Source organism: Carettochelys insculpta, chromosome 3 (genome assembly GCF_033958435.1).
Source record: "Carettochelys insculpta isolate YL-2023 chromosome 3, ASM3395843v1, whole genome shotgun sequence".
NCBI classification, from domain to species: Eukaryota; Metazoa; Chordata; order Testudines; family Carettochelyidae; genus Carettochelys; species Carettochelys insculpta.
In genome coordinates, this window is record NC_134139.1 from 161,716,723 (window position 1) to 161,743,896 (window position 27,174).

Consider the following 27,174-nt stretch of genomic DNA (forward strand, 5'->3'; position numbering starts at 1 on the left):
CAATATTATTTAGGATTAACATAATGCTGTTCATCCAGAGCTCTCCAATACTATGCAAACACAGATAAACATCATTATCTCCCTTTTAGAGATAAAATGAAAGCATTAAGAGTAAGTGACTTTCAACCAGTAACACAGTATTAGAATCCAGGCCACCTAACCACACCTGACTAATTTTAACCCCATCTCTAATTATAATTCAATGACATGCAGAAGAAAACTATTAATGTGGTCAAACTAGATTAAAAAGAAAAGAATGCATTATGAAAGGCAACACTCTAGAACTGTCCTTTATAGAAATGTTGAATCAGAGAAATCCATGGCCTTTGACATCTGCTTTACAACTGCAAATTCAGAGAGGCTGTTTAATCATCAGAAAATATTGCCTGATACCCAAATTCATTCATTAAATGATAACGCACTAGCCTATATCCCCAAAAGACACTAGAATATAAGAATGGCCACGTTGGGTCAGACCAAAGATCCATCTTGCCCTGTATTCTGTTTTTTGACAGCAGCCAATCCCAAGGGCCTCTGAGGGAATAAGCACAACAGGTAATCATAATCTAGAGCACTGTTTCCCAAACTTAGAACATCTGTGTATCCCTTTTGGGCCTTTGTCTTATTGGCACACCCACTCTTCCAGTGCTGACCCAGTGCTTATCTCCCGATTTTTGGTAATCTATTTTCTGCTGTGCACCCCTTAAAATCCTTTTGAGTGCCACCAGTGGTACACGTACCACACTTTGGGAAACACTGATCTAGTGTGTCTTCCCTTGTCACCCATTCCCAGCTTGTGAAACAAAAGTTAGGAACATCGTCCCCACCCACTCTAGCTAACAGCCATTGATAGACCTAGCCCCCATGAATTTATCTTTTCTGAACTGGAGTAATACTTACTACTCAAAGGCCACCTAACAGCCAAGGGCTTTTGGATCCTACCAGCTGTACTGTACATTAACCAATGAGCTAAGAACAAAGGACTCCATTTGCTAGCCTCCCAAATACAGTAAATCCTCGACATAACGGATTAATTGGGGGGAGCGGTATCCATTGAAACAGAAAGTCTGTTATATGCGACAGTTTACTCACTGACCTTCCCAGCTCCTCTTGGCTCCAGCTCCTCTCCGCTTGGCACTGTGGCTCCCCAGAGGCTCCTGCAGGTCCCAGCAGTGCTCTGCCCGGAGAACAGCACCTCCTCCAGCTCCGAGCCCCCCGCGCTCACAGCCACAGCCAGGGACCCCACAGATGCAGCTCTCCCAGCTGCGGTCAGAGATCCCACAGCTGCGATGGTCTCAACCGCAGCCAGGGACCCTGCAGCTGCAGTAGTCCCAGCCACAGGTGGGTTGGTCGTGGGGAAGACCCAGCAGCAGCGGCTCTCCCAGACTCAATTGAGGACCCCACAGCAGCACACTCAGGGACCCCACATCTGCAGTGATCCCAGCTGCATGGCAGGGGGGAGGGCAGGACACGGATGTTGGTGTATTTGGTGAGTTGCCATTTACAGTACTGTACAGTACTTTTTTTTTTTTTGGGGGGGGGGGGGGCGGGGGCAGAATAGCAGACATCCGTGATTACTGATGTCTGGTAAAACAGGGTCTGCTACATTGAGGGTTTACTGTATATTCATCTCAGATCAATCAATTTCTGATGTAGACCAAAGACATGCCAGTTTAAAATATTTAATAAATAAATATGGAACATACACGTGGGGCTCAGACTGTGCAGCAACTATTATTAAAAATAACCACTGTACCTTGAAAGCTTTGGTTTTCTCTTCTTTTTGTTGTTTCTCTACTTCCACATGGCGTGCTAGGCGATCTAGGGTTGAAGCAACCCTTTCCTTCTGATAATCAATGTAGTCTTTACACTTTACATTTCTCTACAAAATAAAAGCTTGCTTTTTAATTGTGCTCTCGTGACAATAAAAAGGTATCAGCATGGTCAAGCAAAGGTGGTTTCCAGGCACAAGGACATTATTCAGTGCAGACACAGCAACTTAAGTTTCCATGAGCTATCTTGTGACTGGTCTTATCAATTTAGCAGTCCCTGTAATACTATCAAATAGTTTATCCCAAATGAGTATTGGTGATGCTTGCTCTCTCCTAATCCAGCCAGAACACTGGAAAAGACAAAGATAGTTTGCATTTGATTTCTTAGGAGTTTCCAACTGGTAGCAATGTTAACTTGACAGAAACTGTTGTCAACACCCCAGTAGAATGCAGTCAGCGATGATGACAAGTATAGACATGATGCAGTGAAGAGGAAGAAGTCCTTGAAATACTTAACAAGGAAATTCAGGAAGACCCATCATATCTAGTCACATCAGTTGCACTGTAGGAATACCAGGACTCTATGGTACCACCCTCCAAACCACCCACCACACAAAAGGCCAGTTTCCTTCAGGACACAACCAACCTCCTCCAGAAAAGCGGCAACATTAATAATCTCCCTTAGAAAATCATTATTGCACCTCCCTATAGGTCAATACCTACAAGACAATGGCCGTTTCATCCATAACAACTTTATGTTTGACAACAAACTTTTTGTCTAAGCTTTGGGAATAGCCATTGATACTAGGATAGCTCCCCAACATGCCAGCCTCTTCATGGGCCACCTGGAGGAAGAAGTCCTAGAAATATGAACTACTAATCCAATGTTATGACAGATATATTGACGGTATTTTCATCTTCTGGAAGGAGGATCTCAACGCCCTCATACATTTCCACCACATTTTCAACAACCACAACACACATTCATCAAACTCTCTATAACATCCCCACAGCAGCATCAACTTCCTGGGCGTCATGTTCAACTTTAACTACATACATCTACAGACTCTATACAAGAAACACATGTGCAAGTGGGGGATTTGTCCCTCCACCGTATGATAATTTCTCTATTCACTCAGTACCCCAGCTGAACAGAATGACGACAAGATGAGAGTCTCTGCTCCAATTCACTTTGTCTTGGTACCTGTTCAGTCTGATCTACCTTCTCAGGCCTGTATGAGCAGGACAAGTACCACACAGGGAGGGCTGAGAGTACCTGAGTGCTCACATCAGTCGTTTTTATGGGCAGCACTGAGCAGGTACAAGGATACCCATAACCAGCATCTCCTCTAATTTGTCCCATGCACATGTGGAATGAATTGTGCTATGCACAACAGTATGAATGTGATGTGTGGCAGGGTCGGGGCTAAGAATTTCTGAGTTCAGGAGGTGGTTCAGCATGAAATCCATGGGGATGAGGACTCAGAAGTGGTCTGAGGTTGGCGGAAAGGGTTAGGCTGTGGGAGGATAAGGGCTCTGGGATGAGGTGGAGCTGGGAATAAAAGGCTTGGGGTTAAGGCAGCAGCTCCAGAGCTGGGGGAGAGCATCTCTCCACTCTGCAGCTGGTCTGGGGTTAGGATTCTCTCCCTGATACAGCCATGACCACCTGCACAGCCTTGACAGGCTACTGTGAACTCATTTGTCACCCCAGCTTAGAGGAAACAACTCCTTACTCACCTGTTGCCCTTTTAACCCATAATCACTGTGACATACATGGCTAGAAAAGGTTAAGTAACTTTTAGATGGACTCTAATTCAACCTTTAAAGACAAGTATGGTAAGAAGAGTCACTGTGTGTTAAATAGGCCGAAGTTTTAAAATATAAACTTGTATAGTTAAAGAACTAGAAGAAGCAGCTACTACCATTATGATGTTTACCTACATCTTGTTAAAGGTTAACGATGTAACCAAATGTTTCCTATCTATGGCTGAATTCTGTTATTTCAGAAGTCAGAAGAAAATATTAACATTTAGATAAAAATTGGATAAAATATTGTCATAGTTTGTCTCTCAAGTTTGTACAAGTTGAACCTCTCTTGTTGGCACTCTTGTCCGGCAACATCCGTAATCCAGAATGATTTTAGTTAGCTAGACAACCACTTATGGGTGTGGCCAAGTTTCCCATGGGTCCCATAAAGTTTGTTTACAGCCACCAGTCCTGGCTCTCAGTGTTCTGTGCTGCTATTTAGCTCAATTTACCCCTTAGTATCTTTTAAGAGCCTAGTAAATAGTGGAAGTATTGGTAATGCTGCTAGACAATACTGACCTCCCATGTCTAGGCAAATTCTTTCGTTTGGCACCAGTCAGGTCGCGAGGTGCCGGACGGGAGAGGTTCAACCTGTAGTAAATTGTATTACAACTGCTTAATGGATAATTACCTGATATTAATCTGTGTAGTTACTTCAAAAGCTTATTGTTCACCCAGGGTGTCTGTGTTGCCCAGGTTCTGTACAAAGAACTCTTGGGACATGATCCTTTCATCTTTTAAATCTGCTTATGCTCCATTAGTGGGAGCATGGGCTGCAAGACTTAGGTCTCCCCCTTCGTTTGGATCACCTTGGTACTGGACATTGGACTAAACCTAAGAGGTCATGCTAACAGATCTTCACAACTCAATCTCACCATCTCAACTATGAAACTAACTTTAAACTGTACTCATGTCTACATGGATTATGAACTTTTAACCAATAATTCTCCCTGTTTTTATAAAAAATTTTAGTTTAATAAATACAAGTTGCCAGTAAGTGTGCATTTAGGCAAAATCTCAACTATTCATTAACCTGGGAATTAATATAGCAAAACCTTTGCGAGTGGTAGAACTTTTCACACGATGAACAAGATTTTTAGTGGTCTCCAACGTCTCCGATTTGGTCATCTAAGAGGAAGACTAAGGCTGGACTGATTTAAAGAAACTCTGTTTTGACTTCTATGTAAACAGCAAGGTATTATAGATTCTGTTTAATTGTTGGGTTGATTGATTATTAAAATAGCCACCAGTTTCAGGGGATTGTCTGCCCTATTCTTTGTAGTATGCCCTAATTAAGCATCCTCAGTGTCCCTCTCTTCACTGCTCCAGGATACTGGTCCCACACTATTAATCACATTTTTATTTGTGCCAAAAGATGCATCCTTAGGGATTAAATAACACTTTCAGCGCAAGCACAGTGAGGAAATGACTTAAGTTACAATGCAGCAGTTATGAAGTGCAACAAACTTGACAGTAACAACTAATTTATAGCTCTGGTGTCCTCTTCCAGGACCCTGATGTGCTGCCATGATGCTGTTAGCATGGCACTTGCCAAGGATGAATTGGTTCTCTGACAGAATTTTCAGTTTAGAGATGTTAATGATTAACCCGTTAGCCTCATCCCAATTGGATGAGGCTGACTGGCTACGCTTAACCGGTAGGAGCTGGAGCAGTCCCCCACCTGCCGTGGGAAGGTGGTTGCTTCAGCTCGGTGGGGTCACCGCAAGTGGGGGGGCACTCCAGCGCAGCCACAGAAATCCATTGGTAGCAGGGGGGCCACTTCAGCCCCATCCTTCCCACATTTAAATGTTTAACTGGTTAACTCATTAAATGTGATTTTAAATCCCTACTTCAGTTTTGTTCTCCTGTCCGGTCACATGCCTCTCTGGGTCTAGCCCTTGGGGCCCTTTCCCAAAGTCTGTTGAGAGGGCACCATCTCCTCCTTCCCCACTACACAAGTATACATAAACATGCTGCAAGAGACTCAGCTCACAACTATCACTGCGATGCTGCTTCATCTCTGATGGCTGCTCTGATTCTCTAGCTTGGGGTAGCTCCAATGACTGTTGATGCCTCCCTGGTTCTGCTCTGGGCCGCAGCACTGGCTCTCCAGCTCCTTGGTTCTGCCTTATTGTGCCCTTGCAGTCCCAATTCAAACAGACGACAAGCCCTGGGCTCTTGACCTCTCCATCCAGCTGACTTCAAGTGCTGGCCTCCCCCCGAGGACCTGTCACTCTCAAGATACTGATTCATCCCTGGTGGTGTTTAAGTCTTGCCTCGACAAAGTCCTGGCTGGGCTGATCTGATGGCTTTTTTAGACCTCTTCCAGCTGATGGTCCTGCTTAGGGCAGGGGGCTGGACTTGATGGCTTTTTTAGACCTCTTCCAGCTCTACTGCTTCTTCTGATCATAGAATCATACAACAAGCTCCTCACAGACCAGAATATACCAAACTAAGAGCAGCACTAGATTCCGCCACACCACCAGATGCAAAACTTACAGATATATGTCCACCATCAGGATGATCAACACCCTGACCAACACTTGTTTCAAGAGCCCTGGGTCCTACAAATGTTCAGCACAAATATGGTGTATCTTATCCACAGCATCATATAGCACAACAACAATTATGTGAATAAAGAAAACAATTGCTATGTCCTCAAATGCAGTCACACAGAAAGAAAAATTCAAGCAAGACAAAAATATCCTATGACCATGAGCAAACTCTTTCTACACAAGGATTACTCTCCATTCGATCGCTCAGTCCTCATCCTCAAAGGAAACCTAAATGTCTTCAAAAGAGAAGTCTCAGAGCCGAAAATCTTAACACTGAAAACCAAGGACTCAGCAGACATACAAGTCACAATCGACTAACCATTCTGTGTCATATAACTTACAAGATATTAATTGCCCGCTTCTTAATAGTCTCTTGCAAGCCATGTTAACTCCTTATGCTTACTTTTATGTTCCATCTTGTATTTAGCTACTTTACTGTGTGTACCTTGCCCAGATCTCAAGAACACCGCAGCTCAAATATTTATGTCCTTCACCAGCAGAAGCTGATCCCATAAAAGGTATTAACCTTACTCACCATACCTATCGTAATTGTATGATATGTTTTAGGTGTAATTATTCTGTTCATTTTGGGAATACACCACGGAAATACCAGTAAAACTGAGGATAAAAAGTTACTCCCACTCAAAAAACCAAGCAGAAGAACATTTTACCAACTGCCCATAAACATTTTTCAAAAGCATAATGTATTACATTGCAATCCTAAGTATTGAAAGTGAAATGTATTAAAGTTCTGTGACAATTTAGCATTAGAAGCTGGCACAGCACAACCTATTTCCTTTTCCCTAATAAGATATTTATTAACACAAGTAAACAACCTGTAAATCTACAAAGTGTTCACTTAAAAAAAATTCAGATAGGGAATAACTACATATTAGCACAAGCTACTAAAACTGTAATCCACAAAACACCTGCAGTTAGCCGAGTGAAATGACATCCCCAAGATTAGTATTTATTAACTACCCAAAAGACAGCCATGCCTGTGAAGGTTTACTTAGATTTACACATAAATATGGAGTCTAAATTATTATTAAAATTCTACATAAAGATACAAAATCAGTTCTGGGTTTCTTTTGGAAGAATCATTTCAAACGCTAATTCCCAAGAATGAGATATTATAAATATACTTACATGAATATTAGAGCTGCTACTAGATTCTTCATCATCACTACTAATAAGATTAATGCAGTCAAGAACCGGTCTCAAGGGCCCTTCCTAAAAGAGGTAAAAAAAAAACAGAGAGAGAGGGATGAGATGCTCTTCTTCAAGTTAAATTTCTATACACTAATATATTGGATCCAGTATATTACTTATATGGATACACTATCTGTCCGTCATGCCACGGCATGCTCAGAAGTGCTATTAGTGGGTTTCTTAAGTCCAAACTGTGATAAAATCTTTTACTTAGCACCGGATGGCCTACCCCACTCAAAACTGCTGTCTGTGGGGGCCTGTGTGTATCTTTTTGCCATGTGCCCCTAAGAAGTTGCTCCATGCATTGTTCCCATCCCCAGCACCGTCTCGTTGTTCCACTGGCCGAAACCAGCCAATGGGATGCCTAGGCCCTGTTTGCAAATGTTAGCAGCTTGCAAACCCCCACAACCCCAATAATGGCATGCCGTGCGCGCGCGCGCTCGCACACACACACACTTACTTTGAATGAGTTTCTACAAGCCTGCAGCCTTGCACATCCCAGCAGCTGGCTGTTTTGAGAGGTATGCAGGGGCACTGTAGGAAAGGAGACTGACTGCGGGTCCCACTCAGCCAATGCCCTGGAGCCACCTAGGATAAGTAACTCCTGGTGCACCCAGCACCCCACTCCGTCCCTGCATCTTCCTGCCCAAGATTACAATTCAAGGCCCTGCACTCCATCCTGAATCACTGCCTCTGGTCACAACCCCTCCCAGACCCTGCACATGCATAAGATATTACTGCTGCTGAAGGATTGCTCTGAACTTCAACAATCTCTGGTTCTAGGACCTCAACTGGGGGCTTCCTCCAGTGCAATGACTTTCTCTGAAACTTCAAAAGCTAAAAGCAATAAAAGTGAAAAATACAAGTAAAAAATCCTACTTGTTGATTTAAATTATGATTAAAATTGGTGATTTAAATTGCTTTGATCTAAAATAATGTACATGTCATTTTGTACTAGTGGCTGTAGGTGGTAGGAAGACAAATGCATATAATATGATTTCAGAAACTGCCTGCAACTTTTAAAGTACTGAATTAATGCAAAGGAGACAATCCCACTTTCACATACTGTGCATTAAGTATCTGATCAGCAGCCAGGCTGAGTCAAGTCCACTGGAAATACAGGATACGCTCTATTTTATAAGGATTTCTGTCACCATCCCTATTTTTCATATTCTAAAGTTCTTTTAAAATTAATTAAAAATCCATTTTTTAAACTTTTTGTCCAACTCGCTATTCAGTTTTTATATCAAGTTTGGTGCTTACGAAACTTTCCATCACTCCCAGATAGAGGGCAGGATTTGCCCAAGCACCTACTGATGGTGACCAGAGCAGGAGAAAGAAGTGACTGCAAGCAACTACCTAGCCTGCCTACCAAGTTGATAACCTACTATAGAGAGAGGGAAATAAAGTCCTCCCCACCAATTCAGGTACCCGCTTGTAAAAGCTCAAGCTGAGGGTGGGGGAAGTGGGGGTGAGCACTTCCATTAACCACAAGTGCAGACCAGGTACTTTAAGCCTCAGCCTGCTGCTGGAGAGTGGACTCAGGTTCAAGTCTTTAAAACTAGCAGTGCATCAAAGGGAGAGAGGAAGTGCTCTTCTGACTGGCAATAGTAGTGCTTGCTCTCTCCAGAATACGGGGGAAAAGGTGTTACACTGATAGCTGAGTTGCCAGGTGTTTGGTTTTCAAATGAAACGTCCAGTTGAAAAGGGAAAATGGATGTGTCAGCCCCTACCATCTGTGGGGGAAAAAAAGAATAGGGATGGCTCCACATAGCAGGAGCTGCTCTTACCACCCCTGCCCAGCTGGCTCCTGGACCGCACTCCAGAGTATATGCCCACAAGGCTGGGGAGATGGAAGGAGAGAGTGTAACCTGTCTCCTGACCCACTGTGCTGGATTTTCCCGTCTCTTTCTCTGGAGGCTCCCCCTGCCCCAATGTATTTCAATTTCCTTACCCAACCCTCACACTCCAGCAATCCACACCCCCTCTGCTTTGGCCTCTTGCTCCGAGGCCTCATCCACTTCTGCTCTGCTCCTACTTCCCCACCCCGACCTCTCATTCCAGGGACTAATCTGTGCCATGCTGATGCAGCTGGCAACTCTGAGGGGATGAAGGAGCAAGCAATAGGGCTGTGGCTGGACCATGAGTGAGGCAACGGAGGGGCAGAATACAGCCTCAGAGGAAGAGGCTGGACAGGTGGTTGGGCCTTGGAGAAAGGAGCAGGGCAGGGGTGTTTGGCTGTCAGGGATTAGAAAGTCACCAACCCTAACTAATATGGAGATAAAGGAAAGTGATGACAGAGTCACTTGCTCTAGCAGCTGTCCAAGTTTCATGTGTCTCACCTGCCTCTGGGTTGATCAGTGGCAGCAAACAATCCCCTTGTACTTTAACATAAAGATAGATCCATGGACACTAGGCAACTTCCCCACCGAGGAAGTCTTGGGATTTTAGGCTCCCCACACTGTAACCTCTTCCAGGGGCATACCTTCATTCCAGTCAAAATGGACACTGCTGCAGTCGATCTTCTGGAGTTTGATTTAGCATGCCTGGTAGAGACACACTAAATCGAACCCACAGAGTGCCTAGAGTGCTGATGAAGCAGGTCTTTGCCCACAAAAGCTTATGCTCCAAAATACGTTAGTCTATAAGGTGCCACAGGACTTCTTGTTGTTTTTGAAGATACAGACTAACTCAGCTACCTCTCTGATACTTCACACTGGCACCTGTACTCCTGCCCCTTGTTGGAAGTAACAAAAGTCCATGGGCACATTTGCTTCTGTAAACCTCCTGCAGGGGAGCAGGAGTGGAAGCTCAAATTAAGGTACATCTATTCCAGCTATGTTATCTTAATTCCATCTCCCCCTTCAGAGTAGACCTGGCCCAGTGCTTTTAAAGATGGCAGAGGATTATGGCACAGACAAGAAGAATTCTCTCTCTCTACAAAAGACCTAGTATGGTACCTGAGACAGTGCCTGTCTGCTCTGAGTTACAGCTTCCTCTACATATCGTAAGTAGATGCACACAGAGCTAATGCCTTGGACAAGTAAGGACAAGGGTGACTAAAGAGAAAACTCATTAAAAAGTTACAATGGCCACTATATAATGTTGTGGACTACTGTTTTATTTAGTATAGTCTCAGATCTGAGTAAGTGGGTCTGTCCCATAAAAGCTAATAAAGAATACTGTTAGTCTTTAAGGTCCTACAGGACTGCTTTTTTGTCGTGTTCTCTCACTCAGTCTTTTAACCACCGGGTGCTCAAACCTGCATTGTCCTTCCTTATTGTGTGTGAACAAAACTAGTCATAAGTAGTTGTCCTGTAAAGGAAAGTTATCCCTACATTCTTCTGTATTTCCTGCTGTCATAACACCACCTCATTGACTAAGTATTTAGGCCCACACCATGTAGTATTATACAATCTCACTTACCTCAAAAAAATTTAGCAACTCACATTTCTAAAAGTTGTATTCAAACTTTGACAGCCTTAAGAAATCTGCACATATGTAAACTACATAACTGGGATGACTGAGATTTGTTTACATCTTTTGCAAAATTTGATATCAAAGGAAGAATTCTAAATTAGAAGCCACACGAGCATTCTATATCCATTGTGCACTGCGCGCATTAAACAGTAATCCCCATCCTAACTAAGCTGCTATTAGGTATCTACCCCCTGGGTCTCTCCTCTCTCTAGCAAGTAACATGAAGTGAGATTTTCATGTCACTACATAATGAGCCACATGCCTTGCTTCACTTTTAGTCTCACTGACTTCAGAAGAGTTACTCTTGGAGCAGTACACCATTCTACTGTGCTACAGATACCAGAATACAATCTATCCATAAGCATGTCTGACAAAAAACTAACTTTGCTCCCTTGAATCTCCTATTCAGCTCTCACTGAGATGGTTAATTCATCAGAACCCCAATCTATTAGGTGTGCTAAGGCTTGCTGTGTCTCATGAGAGCAAAATGAAGTCACCCCACCCCAGGCTCCACACAGGCCTGGTTCAGCACCCCACTCAGCTCTGCTCACCACCCACACATAGCTCCTGTTCACCCCCACCACCCACTGCTTCTGGCTCTAGCTCACCGCCCCTCAGGTATGACTCCGTCTCAACCTCCCCCTTTTCTGGTTCAACCCTCCTGCCAGCTCACCACCCACACACGGCTCACCCCCCACATGTGGCTCCAGTTCAACTACCCCCCCACGTGTGGCTCCAGTTCCATCCTCCTGCCCTGATTCAAACCCCTGCTCTGCGGCCCCCGTTTAAATCCACCACAGCGCAACTCACCACCCGAGCAGGGCTCCACCTCAACTCTACCCCTCGCCCCCACTGCAGCCCTAACCCACCCCAGGCTTAGCACCCCTCCACCCGTCTCCCACGACCACAACCCACTGCCAGGCTTAACCCTCCCCAATTGCGCCCACACTCAAGGACCTACCTTTCTGCTGCTTCCCTGGCTGCAGAATGTGTGTTCCACCAGGAAAAAGCCAGACCCCCCACTTCTGTGAAATTTGGGTTACACAAGGGTGTGTGGAACAGAACCCTCACTTAACTTGAGGGACTACTGTACACTAGTATTTTCTTTTGCTTTGAAATTCAGAGTTTTTAAAATGACCCCAACATTTTATTTAAGATACAGTGAAAATCATCAACATTACATATTCAAATCTTAGAACATTCTGTATAGCTAACTGGCAAACATATCTATTGCTTGAGGCAACATCTACTTACACAGATGAACTCAATGTCATCTTCACATTCATCCTTTATTGCTGATTCAGACTTATGAGCCTTAGTGGAGGTGAAAGACTCCATTATCTGAACAAAAATAAAGTAAAATGTGCTTCATCATTGACTTAGTTTTCCTCACTGAATAACCATACACAGCTATAACATTTTGAATAGCTTTCCCCACACCCACACCCAATCTGCATCCAAAATAAACACTTCACCACTGTGGAGCTGTAAACAACACACATAGAAAACAGCAAGCAAACAGCAAAAAACACAATAAACTCTTCCATATCAGGCAGCCCTGCAACCAGGAGGTTGCCAGATATTCAAATGTTCTAGATAATAGAGAAGTATACCTAGTAATGCACAATACCAAAGAAAAATAAGATTAGATATTAATAAACAAAAATGTATGCAGAATGCTTTATTTACCAACAATAGTACTGTACACAGTACACTGATACTGCATTTGCTGTATTTATTTGTTCTTACTTTCACTGTATCGCACTAATGGAAAACATAACTAAAATTTACTTATGGTTAAAATGACAGTTATTTGAGAGTTCTGGAACAGAGAACTGTACATTACTGTACATTCTTTGAGTTAGAATCAGAACACAGCAACTTAATGTCTGCACCTTCCAAACACTACATAAAACAGGGCCTTGTCTACACAATGAAAACACCAACTGGTACCTGTATGCAAAAACTAAGCCAGTCTGCACTGGACAGGGAAAGATGGAAGGAGGAAGGCACTGGACACCAATGGGCCCTGAGCCCATAGCTGCTGATGGCCACCTGTATGCCAGCAGCTGCACCAGTGGCAGCAATGACCACCATAGGAGGGCTCAGGCCTTTCTACCACCACGCTGGGGAAACTCACTGGCATGTGAGGAGGCCAAGCTCGAGCTCTACTAACAGCATCAGTGCGGCTGCGCTGCCAGAACACAGGTACCACCTCTTACAGAGGTGAAATTCTCACGAGCTGCACCTCCCGAGGGGCTGATGCAGAAGGCGCTAGGACAGAGGGACAACTAGCCGGGACACCAAAGGACAAGGCGCCTGCAGCTCCATTCGGCGCCGCTCCCGCGCTCGGGGATGGGGGAGGAGCAGCAGCGGGAAGGAAATCGGGAGCTCCTCGCCGCCCTACCTGCCAGGCCAAGCGGCCCCAGACTAGCAGCACGTTGCTAAGAAACGGCCTCCCGCGCTCATAATGCGGCCCGCTCGCGCCGGACGGCTGCGGACGCACTGGGCAGCTGCTGCCCCAGACCCCGCCACAGCTCAGCAGCACAGAGCCGGAGAGGCCCGTGGCCGCCAGGCTACACGCACAGGGGCCCGCCTAACAGCCCCTGCACCCAGCGGACGTCTGCGCTCCCCACGCTGCACGTGCCGCGCTCAGCTTCCGCCCAGGCCCGGCGGGAACAGCCGCGCTGCCTGCTGGGAGTTGTAGTCCCCTCCCTCCCATCCCCGAGCGTGGGGCGAGAAGCTGCGCACACGTGACGCCGGGCTGGGCACGTGCCTCGTTTCAGCGCTGCCCGGGATCTGGAGTCGCTCGCAGCATGGTCCGGGGTGGGGCCCGTGCTGGGCTTCCCTGCGCGCTTAGCAACTGGTGCTGCTGCCCCCGCCTAGAGCCTCGCGGGCTCCTCTTTTACTTACTGCTTACAGTCTTTAAGTATCCTCCTGTAGGGAAACTTCATGTGCTGAATGAGCAGCGTGGGCCTAGCACCAGCAGGGAGCGCTCCTGCCAGCCTCGGGCAGCGTTGTGCAACCCTCTTTTTTAAAGTACCTCCTTCAAACATACACATCCACACACGGATTTTTCTCCTGAACCATTACCAGGGGTTGAGAAACATGGTTGCAAGGTAAACTGAGGTCTTGAAACAAGAGCCATTCAACCTTTCCAGATTACCTTTTGTGGGGGTCAGAGTTGTTTTGCATAGAACCAAGGTACACCTCACTTAAAAACAATTTTCTTACAAAAACATGGGAAAAGTATCACAGATTACTACGCCAGAAAAATGTGCTGACTTTCTCTCAATTTATTAAATAAATGAACTGGAATAGAACTATTCAGTGTTTTGGTTTTTTTCAGGCAAAATATGTCAGAACTCTGCTGCACATAGGCACAACCCCATACCATGCTTAACACCCCCCATGTCCCTGGCACAGACCCACCACTAGACTTTAACCCACACCCCCACTTTGGCCCCAGCCTGCTACCAGGCTTTAAGCCTCCCCCCCAGCAGGCTTTAACTCCATGCCCTGCTGCAACCCTAACCAGCTGCCAGTCTTAACCCCCGCAACCCCTCTGCAACCCCAGCCTGCAGCCAGGCTTTAACCCCCCACCAGCCTTTAACCCCTGCAACTGCCTCCCCACCCCAAGATTCACTTATATTTCAAAAGGAGCACCACCTGCTGCTGCTCCTTCGCTAGCCACCATGTTCCCTGCTGTGCAGCTGCGCAGCTCCCCGCACAGTGGCCGTGTCTACACTAGCCCCAAACTTCGAAATGGCCACGCAAATGGCCATTTCGAAGTTTACTAATGAAGCGCTGAAATGCATATTCAGCGCTTCATTAGCACGCAGGTGGCTGCGGCGCTTCGAAATCGGGACGAGCCGCACAGCAGCGAGGCGTGTCAATTTCAAAGCACCGCAGCTGCCTGCGTGCTAATGAAGCGCTGAATATGCATTTCAGCGCTTCATTAGTAAACTTCGAAATGGCCATTTCCGTGGCCATTTCGAAGTTTGGGGCTAGTGTAGACGTAGCCAGTGTGACGGGGCAGTTCTCTGACCTGCTGCACTGAAAGAGCAGGGATCTGGAGGCGGAGCAGCAAGAGCTGCAAGTGGCTGCTTAAAGAGACACATCCAGCTCAAAGCACCCCAACGGCCTTTTTAAATGGCAGTCCTAGAGAAAAGATGGCAGAATGCAGTTCCACTACCTTCCACCGGAAAAGAAAACCCCTGGAAATATTGTACTTACATTTCAGCATAAGGCATATGAAACAGCAGAAACAAGTCATTGTCTGAGTGACCTTTTAGGTTGTACTAATTTTACTAGAGTTTTTTTTGGTAGCCTGTTGTAAAACTAGGCAAATATCAATATCAATAAATACTTCATATTGGCTATGTCTACACTAGCCCATATCTTCAAAATGGCCATTCAAAGGGCCATTTCGAAGATTACTAATAAGGCACTTTAATGCATATTCAGCGCCTCATTAGCATGCCGTCGGGTGCGGCTCTTCCAAATTGCAGCTTTTCGTGGCTGCACGGCTCATCCAGATGGGGGTCCTTTTTGAAAGGATTCTGCCAACTTCGAAATCCCCTTATTGAAGCAGATAGGAATAAGGAGATTTCGAAGTTGGCGGGGTTCTTTCAAAAAGGACCCCCCGTCTGGATGAGCCACGCAGCAGCAAAAAGCAGCAGTTTTGAAGAGCTGCAGCCGGTGGTATGCTAATGAGGCGCTGATTATGCATTTCAGCACCTCATCAGTAATCTTTGAAATGGCCATTTTGAAGACTTGGGCTAGTGTAGACACAGCCATTTAGAAAGATGAATGTTAACTCACAACCAGTTTAAAATAAAAGTTTCAAACTGACGAGTAAAGACATTCTATTTGACTTTCAGAAATATACTTGTTAAACTCTTGTAGGCATGCAAACTTTCACAGTGAAGCAAAACTACTGTAAACTGATAGAAAAATAAAATTATCATTCAAAATTTGTTTTCAGCTGTTTTGGTTTTGTTAGCATGCTCTCGTTAGGTTGATACTGGCTTGAATTTCCAAAAGCACACTATAGGCAAGTCACTGATGAAAACCAATGCATATTCATTTTTAAAAGTCAACTTATTTTCTGCATCAAAAGGATAAAACCTCAAACAGAATTTACCTGCATACTGTAATAAAATATGGCTCTCTCTACAAATATAGGGAAGTATTTGAACTATAGCTTTCCATTTTTAACAGAGAAACACTTCCTGACAAACCAAACAGACTTTTTTTTTACCAATATATGTGTTAAAGAGCTCTTCCTATTACTTCTGTCCAAAGAACACATTTCAGTTATAAAATTGCTCCAAACAAAACTGTTAACTTCTCCTTCACTTGGAAAAGATAAAGCTAGTTCCCACTCAATGGCTTTAGTGATTCAGTAAAAGGTAGAAACAACAAAGCAAACAACTTTCATCACATTTAATACCGGTTACCGCCATGATAAACTGTACATTCAGATCAGCAGTTTGTAAGTTACTGTAGAAGAGGTGCTTCCTTAGTGTGGTTGTTTGCTGGGAGCTGTAGAACAGAGCAAATCATTTTACCCGTGTCCCAGTGGCTAGAGGCCCAGGCTTGGGAGCTGCATGGGTGGAGGAGGGGCAGGGCAAGGCTCCTGCTGCATGCTGAAGAAAATCAGCTTACATGCCAAGAGTGGCTTGTGTGCCAGGAGTTCCTGACCTCTGCACTAGAATATGTATAATGGGCCCCAGTATGACTAAGCAAACCATGCTGAACATGCTTGCAGGTCTTTACCCACGAAAGCTTATGCTCCAAAATATCCATTAGTCTATAAGGTGCCAAAGGAGTTCTTCTTGTTCTCGAACATACAGACTAACATGGCTACCTCTCTGATTCTGGTCACCTGACCACCTGTAATTTTCTAGAGACAAGAATGGGTTTCCCTCCACTTGACAAAGGCTTTCAAAGCTCTTCCATTTTGCCTCTTAACTGCTCAAAGCTCTGGACTATAAACTTACACTAATGGAAGCATTTTAACCAAAGGACTAGAACCTTCCAGTGGAGCAACCTTCCAATGGATTTGGAAACAACCAGAGATTTACCAAGTCAGCAGTTGAAAGACTAAACTATCACTGCTACAAGCCTGAACCAAGAACTTTGCAATCATTGTGTGTATTTCAGTCCTTTAGACAAGTTTAATTTTCACTTTTCTTTTTGGTAAATAAACCTTTATATATTAGCTACTAAAGGATTGGAAACAATATGGTTATTGGATAAGGTCTGAGTTATATATTGACCGTGGTATGGGGCTGGTTCTTTGGGATTGGAAAAGCCCTTTTGACATAATTGGCTTCAAATAACCACAGATAATTAAGTTGAGCATCTGAGCAGTGAATCTAAGATTGGAATATCTAAGGAGGCTTCCTCGCTGGCATCTTATTAACCAGTTTGGTGAGGCATAAGTTTACTTTTGGCTCCTGGCTTGGTAGATTACATGGAACGATACCAACCAATTTTGGGGCATGTCTGTCCCTTTCCCCAGCAACTTGTCCTGAATTTGGAAATTCTCAGTTGTGACTCACTGAGATATAGTGACACTGATTCCCACCATTTTTCCTGCCTTAACTGAAAAAAGGTGCTCACTGGTAAGCAAGAAGGGGGACCAAATATCGGCAGTCCATGACCCCAGGGCTTGGGGAGGCAAGTAATCCCAACAATGCTCCCTGCTGGAGGCCCTGCCTTGCACTGGGGCCACTGGCCTATGCCCAGCCTCCCTCCCACAAACACAATGGGGCTACAAGCCCCTAACCTGAGATAGTGCAGCAGGTGGCATGGCATGGCTGCAGCCTCCCTTGGCCCTGGAGCCCTGGTCAGCCCGTGGGTGCTGCAGTACAGCCCCCAGCAAAGCACAGACAGAGCCCGGTAAGGCAGTTTGAGACGATATTACCTTCCCTTGCCTAGGATACCAGCCACCTGTGGGTCCACACACGGAAGATCAACAACTATGTCAAAACAAAACGTGGAAAACCAAAAGAAACCCGGCACTTAAGCAATCTGTTCCACTGTCCTATTGTTGGTGTTTTTTCTTCCCCGAGATCTAATCTAAATCTGGTATGCTGTAGTGTGAACCCATTGCCCATGGTCCTGCCCTTTGTGGCAAAAGAGAACTTTCCCCCATCTTTTTAATGGAAGCCTTTCAAGAGTTTGAAGTCCATTATCACACTCCCCTTCAATCCCTTCTTTTCCAAACTAAACATACCCATTTCCTTCAACGTTTGCTTCTATTACTTGCATTCCATCCTTTGCTTCATCTTTGTCACTCACCTCTGCATCCATTTCAGTTTCTCTTCTTCCTTTGTATACACAGATGACCAAAAGTGAACACAAGACATTGAGCCTTGTAAAAGGGCAGTTGCCCTGAACTGGTAGAGAAAGGGTTAAAACAGCTCTGCGAGAGGGCTGTCATGGGAGCCAATCAGGGAAAGGATTATAGCAGCCAGGGTCCAGGAGGGCTGTATAAGAGAGATGGCTGGCCAGGGTGAGCACATTCTGATCCAGCCCTGGAATGAGAGGGACATATCTGCTTGCTAGAGCTGGGTACCCTACACAGACTAGTGATGGGGAAAGCCTTGCAGAGCTGGGGGAGCTCGGTCCATGCAAGCCCCAGGCTGCAGGGCCTGGGGCAAGGGATTGATGCAGCCAAAAACAGGATTATGGACCAGTTGAATAAATCCGTAATTAGATATAGAAAATTGTGATTTGTTCTCTTTGGTACATAAGTATCTTGGAATGGAAGTACAAATAACAAAAGAAATGTAGATAAAACTTAAATATATAGATTTTATTGTTTTTAAACTACAAAATTATGTTAAACACAAGTGCTGCTTAGTTGGATAAGAACAGAAATAGTAATGGCAAAAAATGTCGATAAAAGATATAAAATATAAAATTTATTCTGTTTTTAAACCACAAAATTACATTAAACATAAGTGCTGCTTAGTTGGATAGTTTAAAAAAAATATATCAGCAAACCCCAGGGAGAAGGATGGGTCAGGTTGCTTTACCAAGGGATTCTATAAATGACTTACAAATGACGCAATATTTTTATTTGCTAGCTCAAGTGTGCTATGCCTACAACCAGTCAGGAGAAAAATACTGCAGTCTGGACTATGGAATAAAAACTTTTCAGATAAGGAAAAACCATGTATTAGCACAAGCCACTAAAATTCCAGTCCACAAAACTCCTGCAGTTAGCTGAGTAAAATCACATTGCCAACGTTAGTGTTTAAGTACACAAAAGACAGACATGCTTTTAAAGGTTTACTTGGGTTTGCACACGAATATGGAGTCTACATTTTTAATAAAATTCTACATAAAGATACAAAAATCAGTTCTGGGTTTCTTTTGGAATAATCATTGCAAATGATAATGCCCAAAACGAAATACTGTTAAGGATTAGGGCTGTCAAGCGCTTAAAAAAATTAATCATAGTTAATCACGCAATTAAACAGTTAAGAATACCATCTATTTACATGTTTTTGGACACCACCTACATCTTCAAATACATTGATTTCAATTACAAGACAGAACATAAGAGTATAGTGATCACTTTATACTTATTTTGTTAGAAAACATTGTAAAAACACTTCACGTTACTGAAGTATGGTAGTGCAAATTCTATCATAGAATCATAGAATACTAGGACTGGAAGGGACCTTGAGAGGCCATCGAGTCCAGCCCCCTGCCCCAATGGCAGGACCAAGTACTGTCTAAACCATCCCTGACAGACATCTATCTAACCTGTTCTTAAATATCTCCAGCGACGGATATTCTGCAACCTCCCTTGGCAATTTATTCAACTGTTTGACCAGCCTGACAGTTAGGAACTTTTTCCTAATGTCCAACCTAAACCTCTCTTGCTGCAGTTTAAATCCATTGTCTCTTATTCTATCCTCAGAGGCCAAAAAGAACAAGTTTTCTCCTTCCTCCTTATGACACCCTTTTAGATACCTGAAAACCGCTATCATGTTGCCCCTCAATCTTCTCTTTTCCAAACTAAACAAGCCCAATTCTTTCAGCCTTTCTTCATAGGTCACATTCTCTAGACCTTTAATCATTCTTGTCACTCTTTTCTGAACCCTCTCTAATTTCTCCACATCTTTCTTGAACTGCAGTGCCCAGAACTGGACACAATACTCCAGCTGAGGCCTAACCACCGCAGAATACAGCGGAAGAATGACTTCTCGTGTCTTGTTCACAACACGCGTAGTTAATGCCTCCCAGAATCATGTTTCCTTTTTTTGCAACAGCATCGCACTGTTGACTCATGTTTAGCTTGTGGTCCACTATAGCCCCTAGATCCCTTTCTGCTGTAGTCATTCCTAGACAGTCTCTCCCCATTCTGTATGTGTGAAACTGACTGTTCCTTCCCAAGTGGAGCACTTTGCATTTGTCCTTATTAAACTTCATCCTGTTTACCTCACACCATTTCTCCAATTTATCCAGATCATTTTGAATTATGACCCTATCCTCCAAAGCAGTTGCCACCCCTCCCAGCTTGGTACCATCTGCAAACATAATAAGCGTGCTTTCTATGCCAATATCTAAATCGTTGATGAAAGGTGAACTTTCAACTGCAGAATTCTGTAAACAACTTAACAGAAAAATAAAAAATGTAAAACTTTTATACATTCAGTCCTACTTATTTTTCAGCCAATCATTGAGACAAACAAGCTTCCTCACACTTGTAGGAGATAATGCTGCACGCTTCTTGTGTACTGTGTCACCTGATGCTGAAAACAGGTGTTCACATGGTACTGTTGTAGCCGGTGTAGCAAGATATTTACGTGCCAGATGAGCTAAAGATTCATATGCTCCTTCATGCTTTGACCACCATTCCAGAGGACACGCATCCATGCTGATGATGGGTTCAGCCCGATAGCGATCCAAATCAGTGCGGATCCAAGCATGTTCACTTTCATCATCTGACTCAGAAGCCACCAGAAGAAGGCTGATTTTTGGTTTTTTTGGTGGTTCAGTTTCTTTAGTTTCTGCATCAGAAGACTGCTCTTTTAAAACTTCTGACAAAATGTTCCACACCTCATCTCTCTCAGATTTTGGAAGGCACTTCAGATTCTTGAACCTGGGATCTAATGCTGTAGCTATTTTTAGAAACCTCAGATTGGTACCTTCTTTGTGTTTTGTAAAATCTGTTGTAAAAGTCTTCTTAAATCTAACAACATATGCTGGGTCATCATCAGATACTGCCATAACTTGAAATATATGGCAGAGTGCGGGTAAAACCACAGAGCAGGAAACATACAGTTCCCCCCCAAGGAGTTCAGTCACAAACCTGCAGGGCTCAAGTAATGTTTCTAACTTTTGCAGTTTTTCAAACTCATTATCTGTTGGCACTAATAGACAGTGCTGTTGAAGAGCTAATGTGGATGTGATAGCAGCTTTATTGTGAAGCAGGTGCTGAATCATAGCCAATGTGGAATTCCATCTGATTGAAATATCTTGTACCAGAGGTTCTTGTTTCTGTCCTTTTGCAGCTTGTTGCACTCCTAGCTCTGTGCTGTTAGCTGGACAGCGTTGCAAATGGCCCACAAGTTTTCTACATTTTGCCAACACATTTTCAAAACCACCATCGTTGAGGGCTAGCGTAATTGATCGCTGCAGACTGTGAGCAATGCATGTCACATGTTCAAATGGCAAGTGACTGGCTGCTGCTACCATATTAAGTGCACTGTCAGTACTAACTGTTGTTACTTTTTCTTGAATATTCCATTCTTTTGCAACCTCAATGAAACTCTCTGCACATGCTTCAGCATGTCTTTCTTCAGTATGAACTACTGTTATAGCAAACGATTGCAGTTTCCATGCAGCATCAATCAGGTGTGCTGTGACACCAAGATAACTATGATTGCTAAAGGATGACCAGTGATCACCAGTCAAAGCAACAGACAGCGCATTCCTCAGAAGCTCCAACTTTACAGTCTTCTCATTGTCATATAGGTCATTTATTCGAGATGCAATAGTTCCTTGGGTGGGCAAGGTGTATGACTGATTGGAAGACGCTATTTGAATAACATCTCTTAGCCCTCTGTCATTTACAATGTTGAGTGGCCTGCAGTCCATAGCTATCCACTTTGCAATAGCATTGGTTAAGATGTTATATTTAGTTTGATCCATGGGCTTGTAATGATCCTGAAACTCTTTAGTCTGTTGGAGATGGCTGGATTGGTTTGCTGGTGGTGGGTTATCTGTAGCACAAGAGCCAGAGGCTAAAGCATGCTTAGCACGAAGGTGGTACTTCAGACTTGAAGTGCTTCTATGGTATTGGAACTCAGCCTTGCAATAGCTACAGATAACAGTCCTTTTACACAAAGAACCATCAGGAAGTATTTTAAACATAAACTTCCCATTCAAAAGACCTGAACTGTTGCGATTTTGCTCCATTAACTTTGTCTGATATTTTATCTACAAATCATGAAAACAAAGCAGAACTATATCAATATCTGGAATAATTCAATAAAATAAACTATATAATCAATATATTTGTGTCCTATTCAAGAGTCCTTTTTTATCTCAGCCCTAGCTGCAGGCACCACAGAGCTGGAGGAGGGGAGACTCTGCCATGGGCCGTGCAGAGTTATGGGGGGCTCAGCCCCCAGCTGCAGGTGGAACAGGGGTGGAAGTCAGCGCCCAAGCTCTGGGGATTGGCCAGACGTCCTCAGCTGTGGCCCCTGGTGCCTTGCATTGGGGCAGTAGCCCTGCAGCTGAGGAGCATCCTCCATGGAGAGGTAGCCTGGAAACTCCTATGCCCCTCCATAGGGCAGCAACAGCCAGGGAACTCCCCTCTTGTGACTCAGAAGCCCTGTTTCTGTTCCTGTGCTGCGTGGGGGATATAGGGAGCACAGCACAGGGGAACCACTCCCATCCCAGTACCCCACAGTGGGGCAGCAATCTCCACACCCAAGGAACTCTCCTTTCCCCTGCTTGCACGACAACTCCCTCTCTGTGGTTTGGGAGCCACATTCCTGGTAGCTGTGGGACCCCCACCCCCTTTGTGGCGTGGCATTCTCCACAGCTGGAAGGTTACAGCCTCCATTCCCAGTACTCCCGCCTTGAGGCTGTAGAACCCCCATCTCCAGTGCCCCACCATCAAGCAGTAGCCACAATTGCTGGGCAGTTGTGACATGGGACAGTAGCCTCATCACTGGAAGCCAGGTGTCCTGTATTTGGCATAGGGAAATATGGTCACTCCACCCTACCCATCCACCTCTCCTCCCAGGTGACCATTTTTTTTTAAATAGAACAGCTTGAGTCATAGCTCAAGCTGTCCTCCGCTCCCTTGCAGGGTTCACCCAAGCCACCTTCTCTTGGGCTCCTGGGGTGGGACAGATCCTTCCACCACATCTGATTAGGAGGCTGAGTCCCCCTCCTAACTCTGCACTGCCTATGGTGTGGTCCCTGTCCCCTCCACAACAGACCCTCGTAGAGCTGCTCATCTGGGTTCGCTCCTTCTGCTGTTTTCCTGGCAGAGCTGGGACTTTTTTCTGTGCACTCTGGTGATGGTTTGCAATACTGTGCCTTATGAGGGATGTCTCCAGAGCAGCTCCCTCTGGGATTAACTGCATTAATTTTTTTTAAATGCACAGCAAAATTAATGTGTTAACTGCAGGGGTTTGGGGAGTTAATTGAGTCATAATAAATCTACTTACATGAGCATTAAAGCTGCTACTAGGTTCTTCATCATCACTATTGACAAGGTCAATGCAGTCAAGCACTGGTCTCAAAGGCCCTTCCTGAAAGAGGTTTTTTTAAAAAAGTAGAGTTGTTTTTCTAGCTGTTAAATGCCTACACACTAACATATTGGATCCAGTATATCACCTATACGGATACACTATGCCAGTGGTTCCTAACTTTTTCAGTAACACAGCACACTTCAAACAATTCCACAGCACACCAGCTCCAACAGGCCTTTTCAACTCCTTCCTTGCCACAGAGTTGGGGGGTCAGGCTGGCCACCAGCCCTTTTGGGCCAATAAGCAGCATGTGAGCTGCCTCCCAGCACGAACAGACTCCTGCAGGGTCACCACATCCTTTGTGCAGCAGCTCTGCACACACCAGATGGCACAGGAAAATAGGTTTAAATGACAATAAGAAAGTGTTTATAGCTTTGCCCTACAACATAATTTAATAAACAAACTAATAGCTCAGTGGTTTGAGCATTAGCCTGCTAAAGCCAAGGTTGTGAGCTTGATCCTTGAGGGGCCATTTAGGGATCCAGGGCAAATCAGTTAATTTAAAAAAAGGGGGGGGGAGGCCACTTGGCCCTGCCAAGAGGGCAGGGGTGGACTCAATAACCTCTCAAAGTCCCTTCCAGCTCTATGAAATGTGTATCTCCATCATATAACTTGTTTCACTACTACTATTTAGAATCTTATTAACAAGAAAAAAATTCAGCTGAACTTTGGTTAGACAGAATGTGGTAAAAAGGATGCCCTGGATTATTTGTGTTCACCATATTATACCACAAGATTTTCTATATAGTTCAAACCTACTTCTTAACAGCAGTTTGCTGGGATTGTGGACAGATAAGTCTAGTGGTGTTTTTGGTTCCTCTTCGATTATAAATACAAAATCATTATAGATAATCAATGTTACATATTCAAATCTTCAAACACTTTTATAGTTAACTAGTAAAAGTATACATTAGTTATTGTGTCAACATCTACTTACCCTAATAAACACAATGTCATCTTCACTTTCATCCTGTGTTGTTGATACAAACTTTTGAGTTTTAGTGGAGCTGAGACACTCCATTATCTGGACAAAAATAAACCAAAATACACTTTATCGTTGACAAATTTTCCTCAGTGCATAATCATGCTCATCTATACCCTCTTGAATAGCTGCCCCCATCTCTGTCAAAAACAAATGCTTCACCACGTTTAAAGTTAAAAAAAAATAGAAAACAACAAGTGAACAGGAGAAAATAGATTCTTTGAGATAACATTTGAACACACCAACTAGTCATACCTGCAGCTTCCAAGCTCTGTGCAAAATAGTCTACAAAGGAAAATACCAGCTGGCACCTGTATGCCAGCAGCTGCACCAGTGGCAGCAATGACCACCATAGGAGGGCTCAGGCCTTTCCACCACCACGCTAGGGAAACTCACTGGCATGTGAGGAGGCCAAGCTCGAGCTCTACTAACAGCATCAGTGCGGCTGCGCTGCCAGAACACAGGTACCACCTCTTACAGAGGTGAAGTTCTCACGAGCTGCAGCTCCCGAGGGGCTGATGCAGAAGGCGCTAGGACAGAGGGACAACTGGCCGGGACACCAAAGGACAAGGCGCCTGCAGCTCCATTCGGCGCCGCTCCCGCGCTCGGGGATGGGGGAGGAGCAGGAGAACGGGGAGGGGGAGGAGCAGCAGCGGGAAGGAAATCGGGAGCTCCTCGCCGCCCTACCTGCCAGGCCAAGCGGCCCCAGACTAGCGGCACGTTGCTAAGAAACGGCCCCCCGCGCTCATAATGCGGCCCGCTCGCGCCGGACGGCTGCGGACGCAGTGGGCAGCTGCTGCCACAGCTCAGCAGCACAGAGCCGGGGAGGCGCGTGGCCGCCGGGCTGCACGCACAAGGGCCCGCCTAACAGCCCCTGCACTCAGCGGATGTCTGCGCTCCTCGCGCCGCGCTGCTCGCTGGGAGTTGTAGTTCCCCCCTCCTCCCCGAGAGTGCTGCGGGAAGCTGCGCCTAAGTGACACCGGGCTGGGCAGGTGCCTTGTCCCAGCGCTGCCCGGGAGCTGGAGTCACCCGCAGGATGGCCCGGGGCTGGCGGGAGAACTCCGGTACGGCCCGTGCGGGACCTCCCTGCGCGCTTAGCAACTGCTGCTGCCGGCGCCGCACCGGTGTAAGCGCTCCCCCCGGAGCCTCTCTTTTACTTAGTGCTCCCCGTCTTCAGCATCCTCCCGCTGGGAACTTCTTGTGCCGAAGGCAGCTGTGTGGGGACAGCACCAACGCTAGCAGGTTGCGCTCCCAGCAGCCTAGGGCAGTGCCGTGCAGCCCTCTTTTATAAAAACAAAAAGCAGTCAGTCACGCAGCACCTTAAAGAGTAACCAAAAAGTTACTAGGTGATGAGCTTTCGTGGGACAGACCCATTTCTTCAGATCATACCATACCAGAACACTCTCAATATGTAAAGCATAGAGGTCCAAAAATTGTTACCAAGGTTGGCAACTATGTAAACTATGGTTTTACATTTTTTTCCTGACAAACCAAATGGAAAGAATGCGGGTTTGTTTTTTGTTTGTTTGTTTTTTAACATTCTGGCTATGTCTACGTGGCACTCTGCCCAGCGCTCTTGCTGGCAGAGCTATACAAAATGATCTTCTCAGGTTTGCAAATGGCATGCTACTTGCAGACTCCCAAAGCTCATTACCAGAACCCCACAAGAGTTTGGCGTTGGCAGAAGGGGGTGCCAGCGCTGCAGAGGCCGTGTGGAGGTACTTCTCCTAGCTAAACCACCCTTGTTTGCCAGTCCCTTATGCCTCTACTAAAGGACTGGAAACAATACGGTATTGGGTAAGATCTGAGTTATATATTAACCTGGCTATGGGGCTGGTTTTTTGGTACTGGAAGAGCCATTCTACATAATTGGTTTCAAATAACCACGGATAATTAAGTATAGCATCTGAGCATTGATTCTAGGACTGGAATATCTGAAGATACTTCTTTGCTGGCATCTGATTAGCCAGTTTGGTGAGGCATAAGTTTACTTTCGTTCCTGGCTTGGTAGATTTCATGGAACCATAATGACCAGTCTGGGGGCACATCTGTCCCTTTCCCCAGGAACTTGTCCTGAATTTGGAATTCTCAGTTGTGACTCATGAGGCATAGTGACACTGATTCCCACCATTTTTCCTGCCTTAACTGAAAAAAGGTGCCCATTTGTAAGCAAGAAGGGGGACCAAATATCAGTAGTGCATGACCCCTGGGCTTGGGGAGGCAAGTATTCCCAGCTTTGCCCCCCCACCCACTGAAAACCCTGCCTTGCCTTGTGGCCACTGGCCTCTCTGCCCAGCCTCCCCCAACCACAACACAGTAGGGCCACAGGCCCCCAGGCTTGGACAGTGCAGCCCCCGGCTGTCAGCAAGTGGCATGGCTGTAGCCTCCTCTGGCCCTGGAGCTCTGGGCAGCCAGTGGATGCTGTGGCACAGTCCCCAGCGAAGCACAGACAGCGCCCAGTAAGGCAGTTTGGAAAGGCTTTGACTTCCCCTGCTTATGATACCAGGTCACATATGCAAGATAAACAACAGTTATGTCAAAACAAAATGTGGAAAACCAAAGGAAGCCCT

The 27,174-nt window shown here is 45.2% G+C and overlaps 1 protein-coding gene across 2 annotated transcripts in view; it reads right to left on the reverse strand.

Annotated features, from left to right (window-relative positions):
• ZNF451 (zinc finger protein 451) overlaps window positions 1-25,452 on the reverse strand; it is a 65,866-nt gene extending 40,414 nt beyond the window's left edge. The window contains exons 1-4 of one of the 2 annotated variants that reach the window (XM_074991113.1): window positions 25,001-25,452; window positions 24,560-24,646; window positions 23,539-23,622; window positions 1,757-1,882 (exon numbers count right to left, since the gene is read on the reverse strand). In XM_074991113.1, coding sequence (XP_074847214.1) covers window positions 1,757-1,882; window positions 23,539-23,622; window positions 24,560-24,646; window positions 25,001-25,006 — 303 coding nt within the window. In that variant the 5' untranslated portion in view covers window positions 25,007-25,452. Of the gene's footprint in view, window positions 1-1,756; window positions 1,883-7,282; window positions 7,367-12,079; window positions 12,167-13,232; window positions 13,444-23,538; window positions 23,623-24,559; window positions 24,647-25,000 lie in introns of those variants that run through there. The other variant, XM_074991112.1, reaches the window with a different exon arrangement.
• Window positions 25,453-27,174: the final 1,722 nt, after the last annotated feature.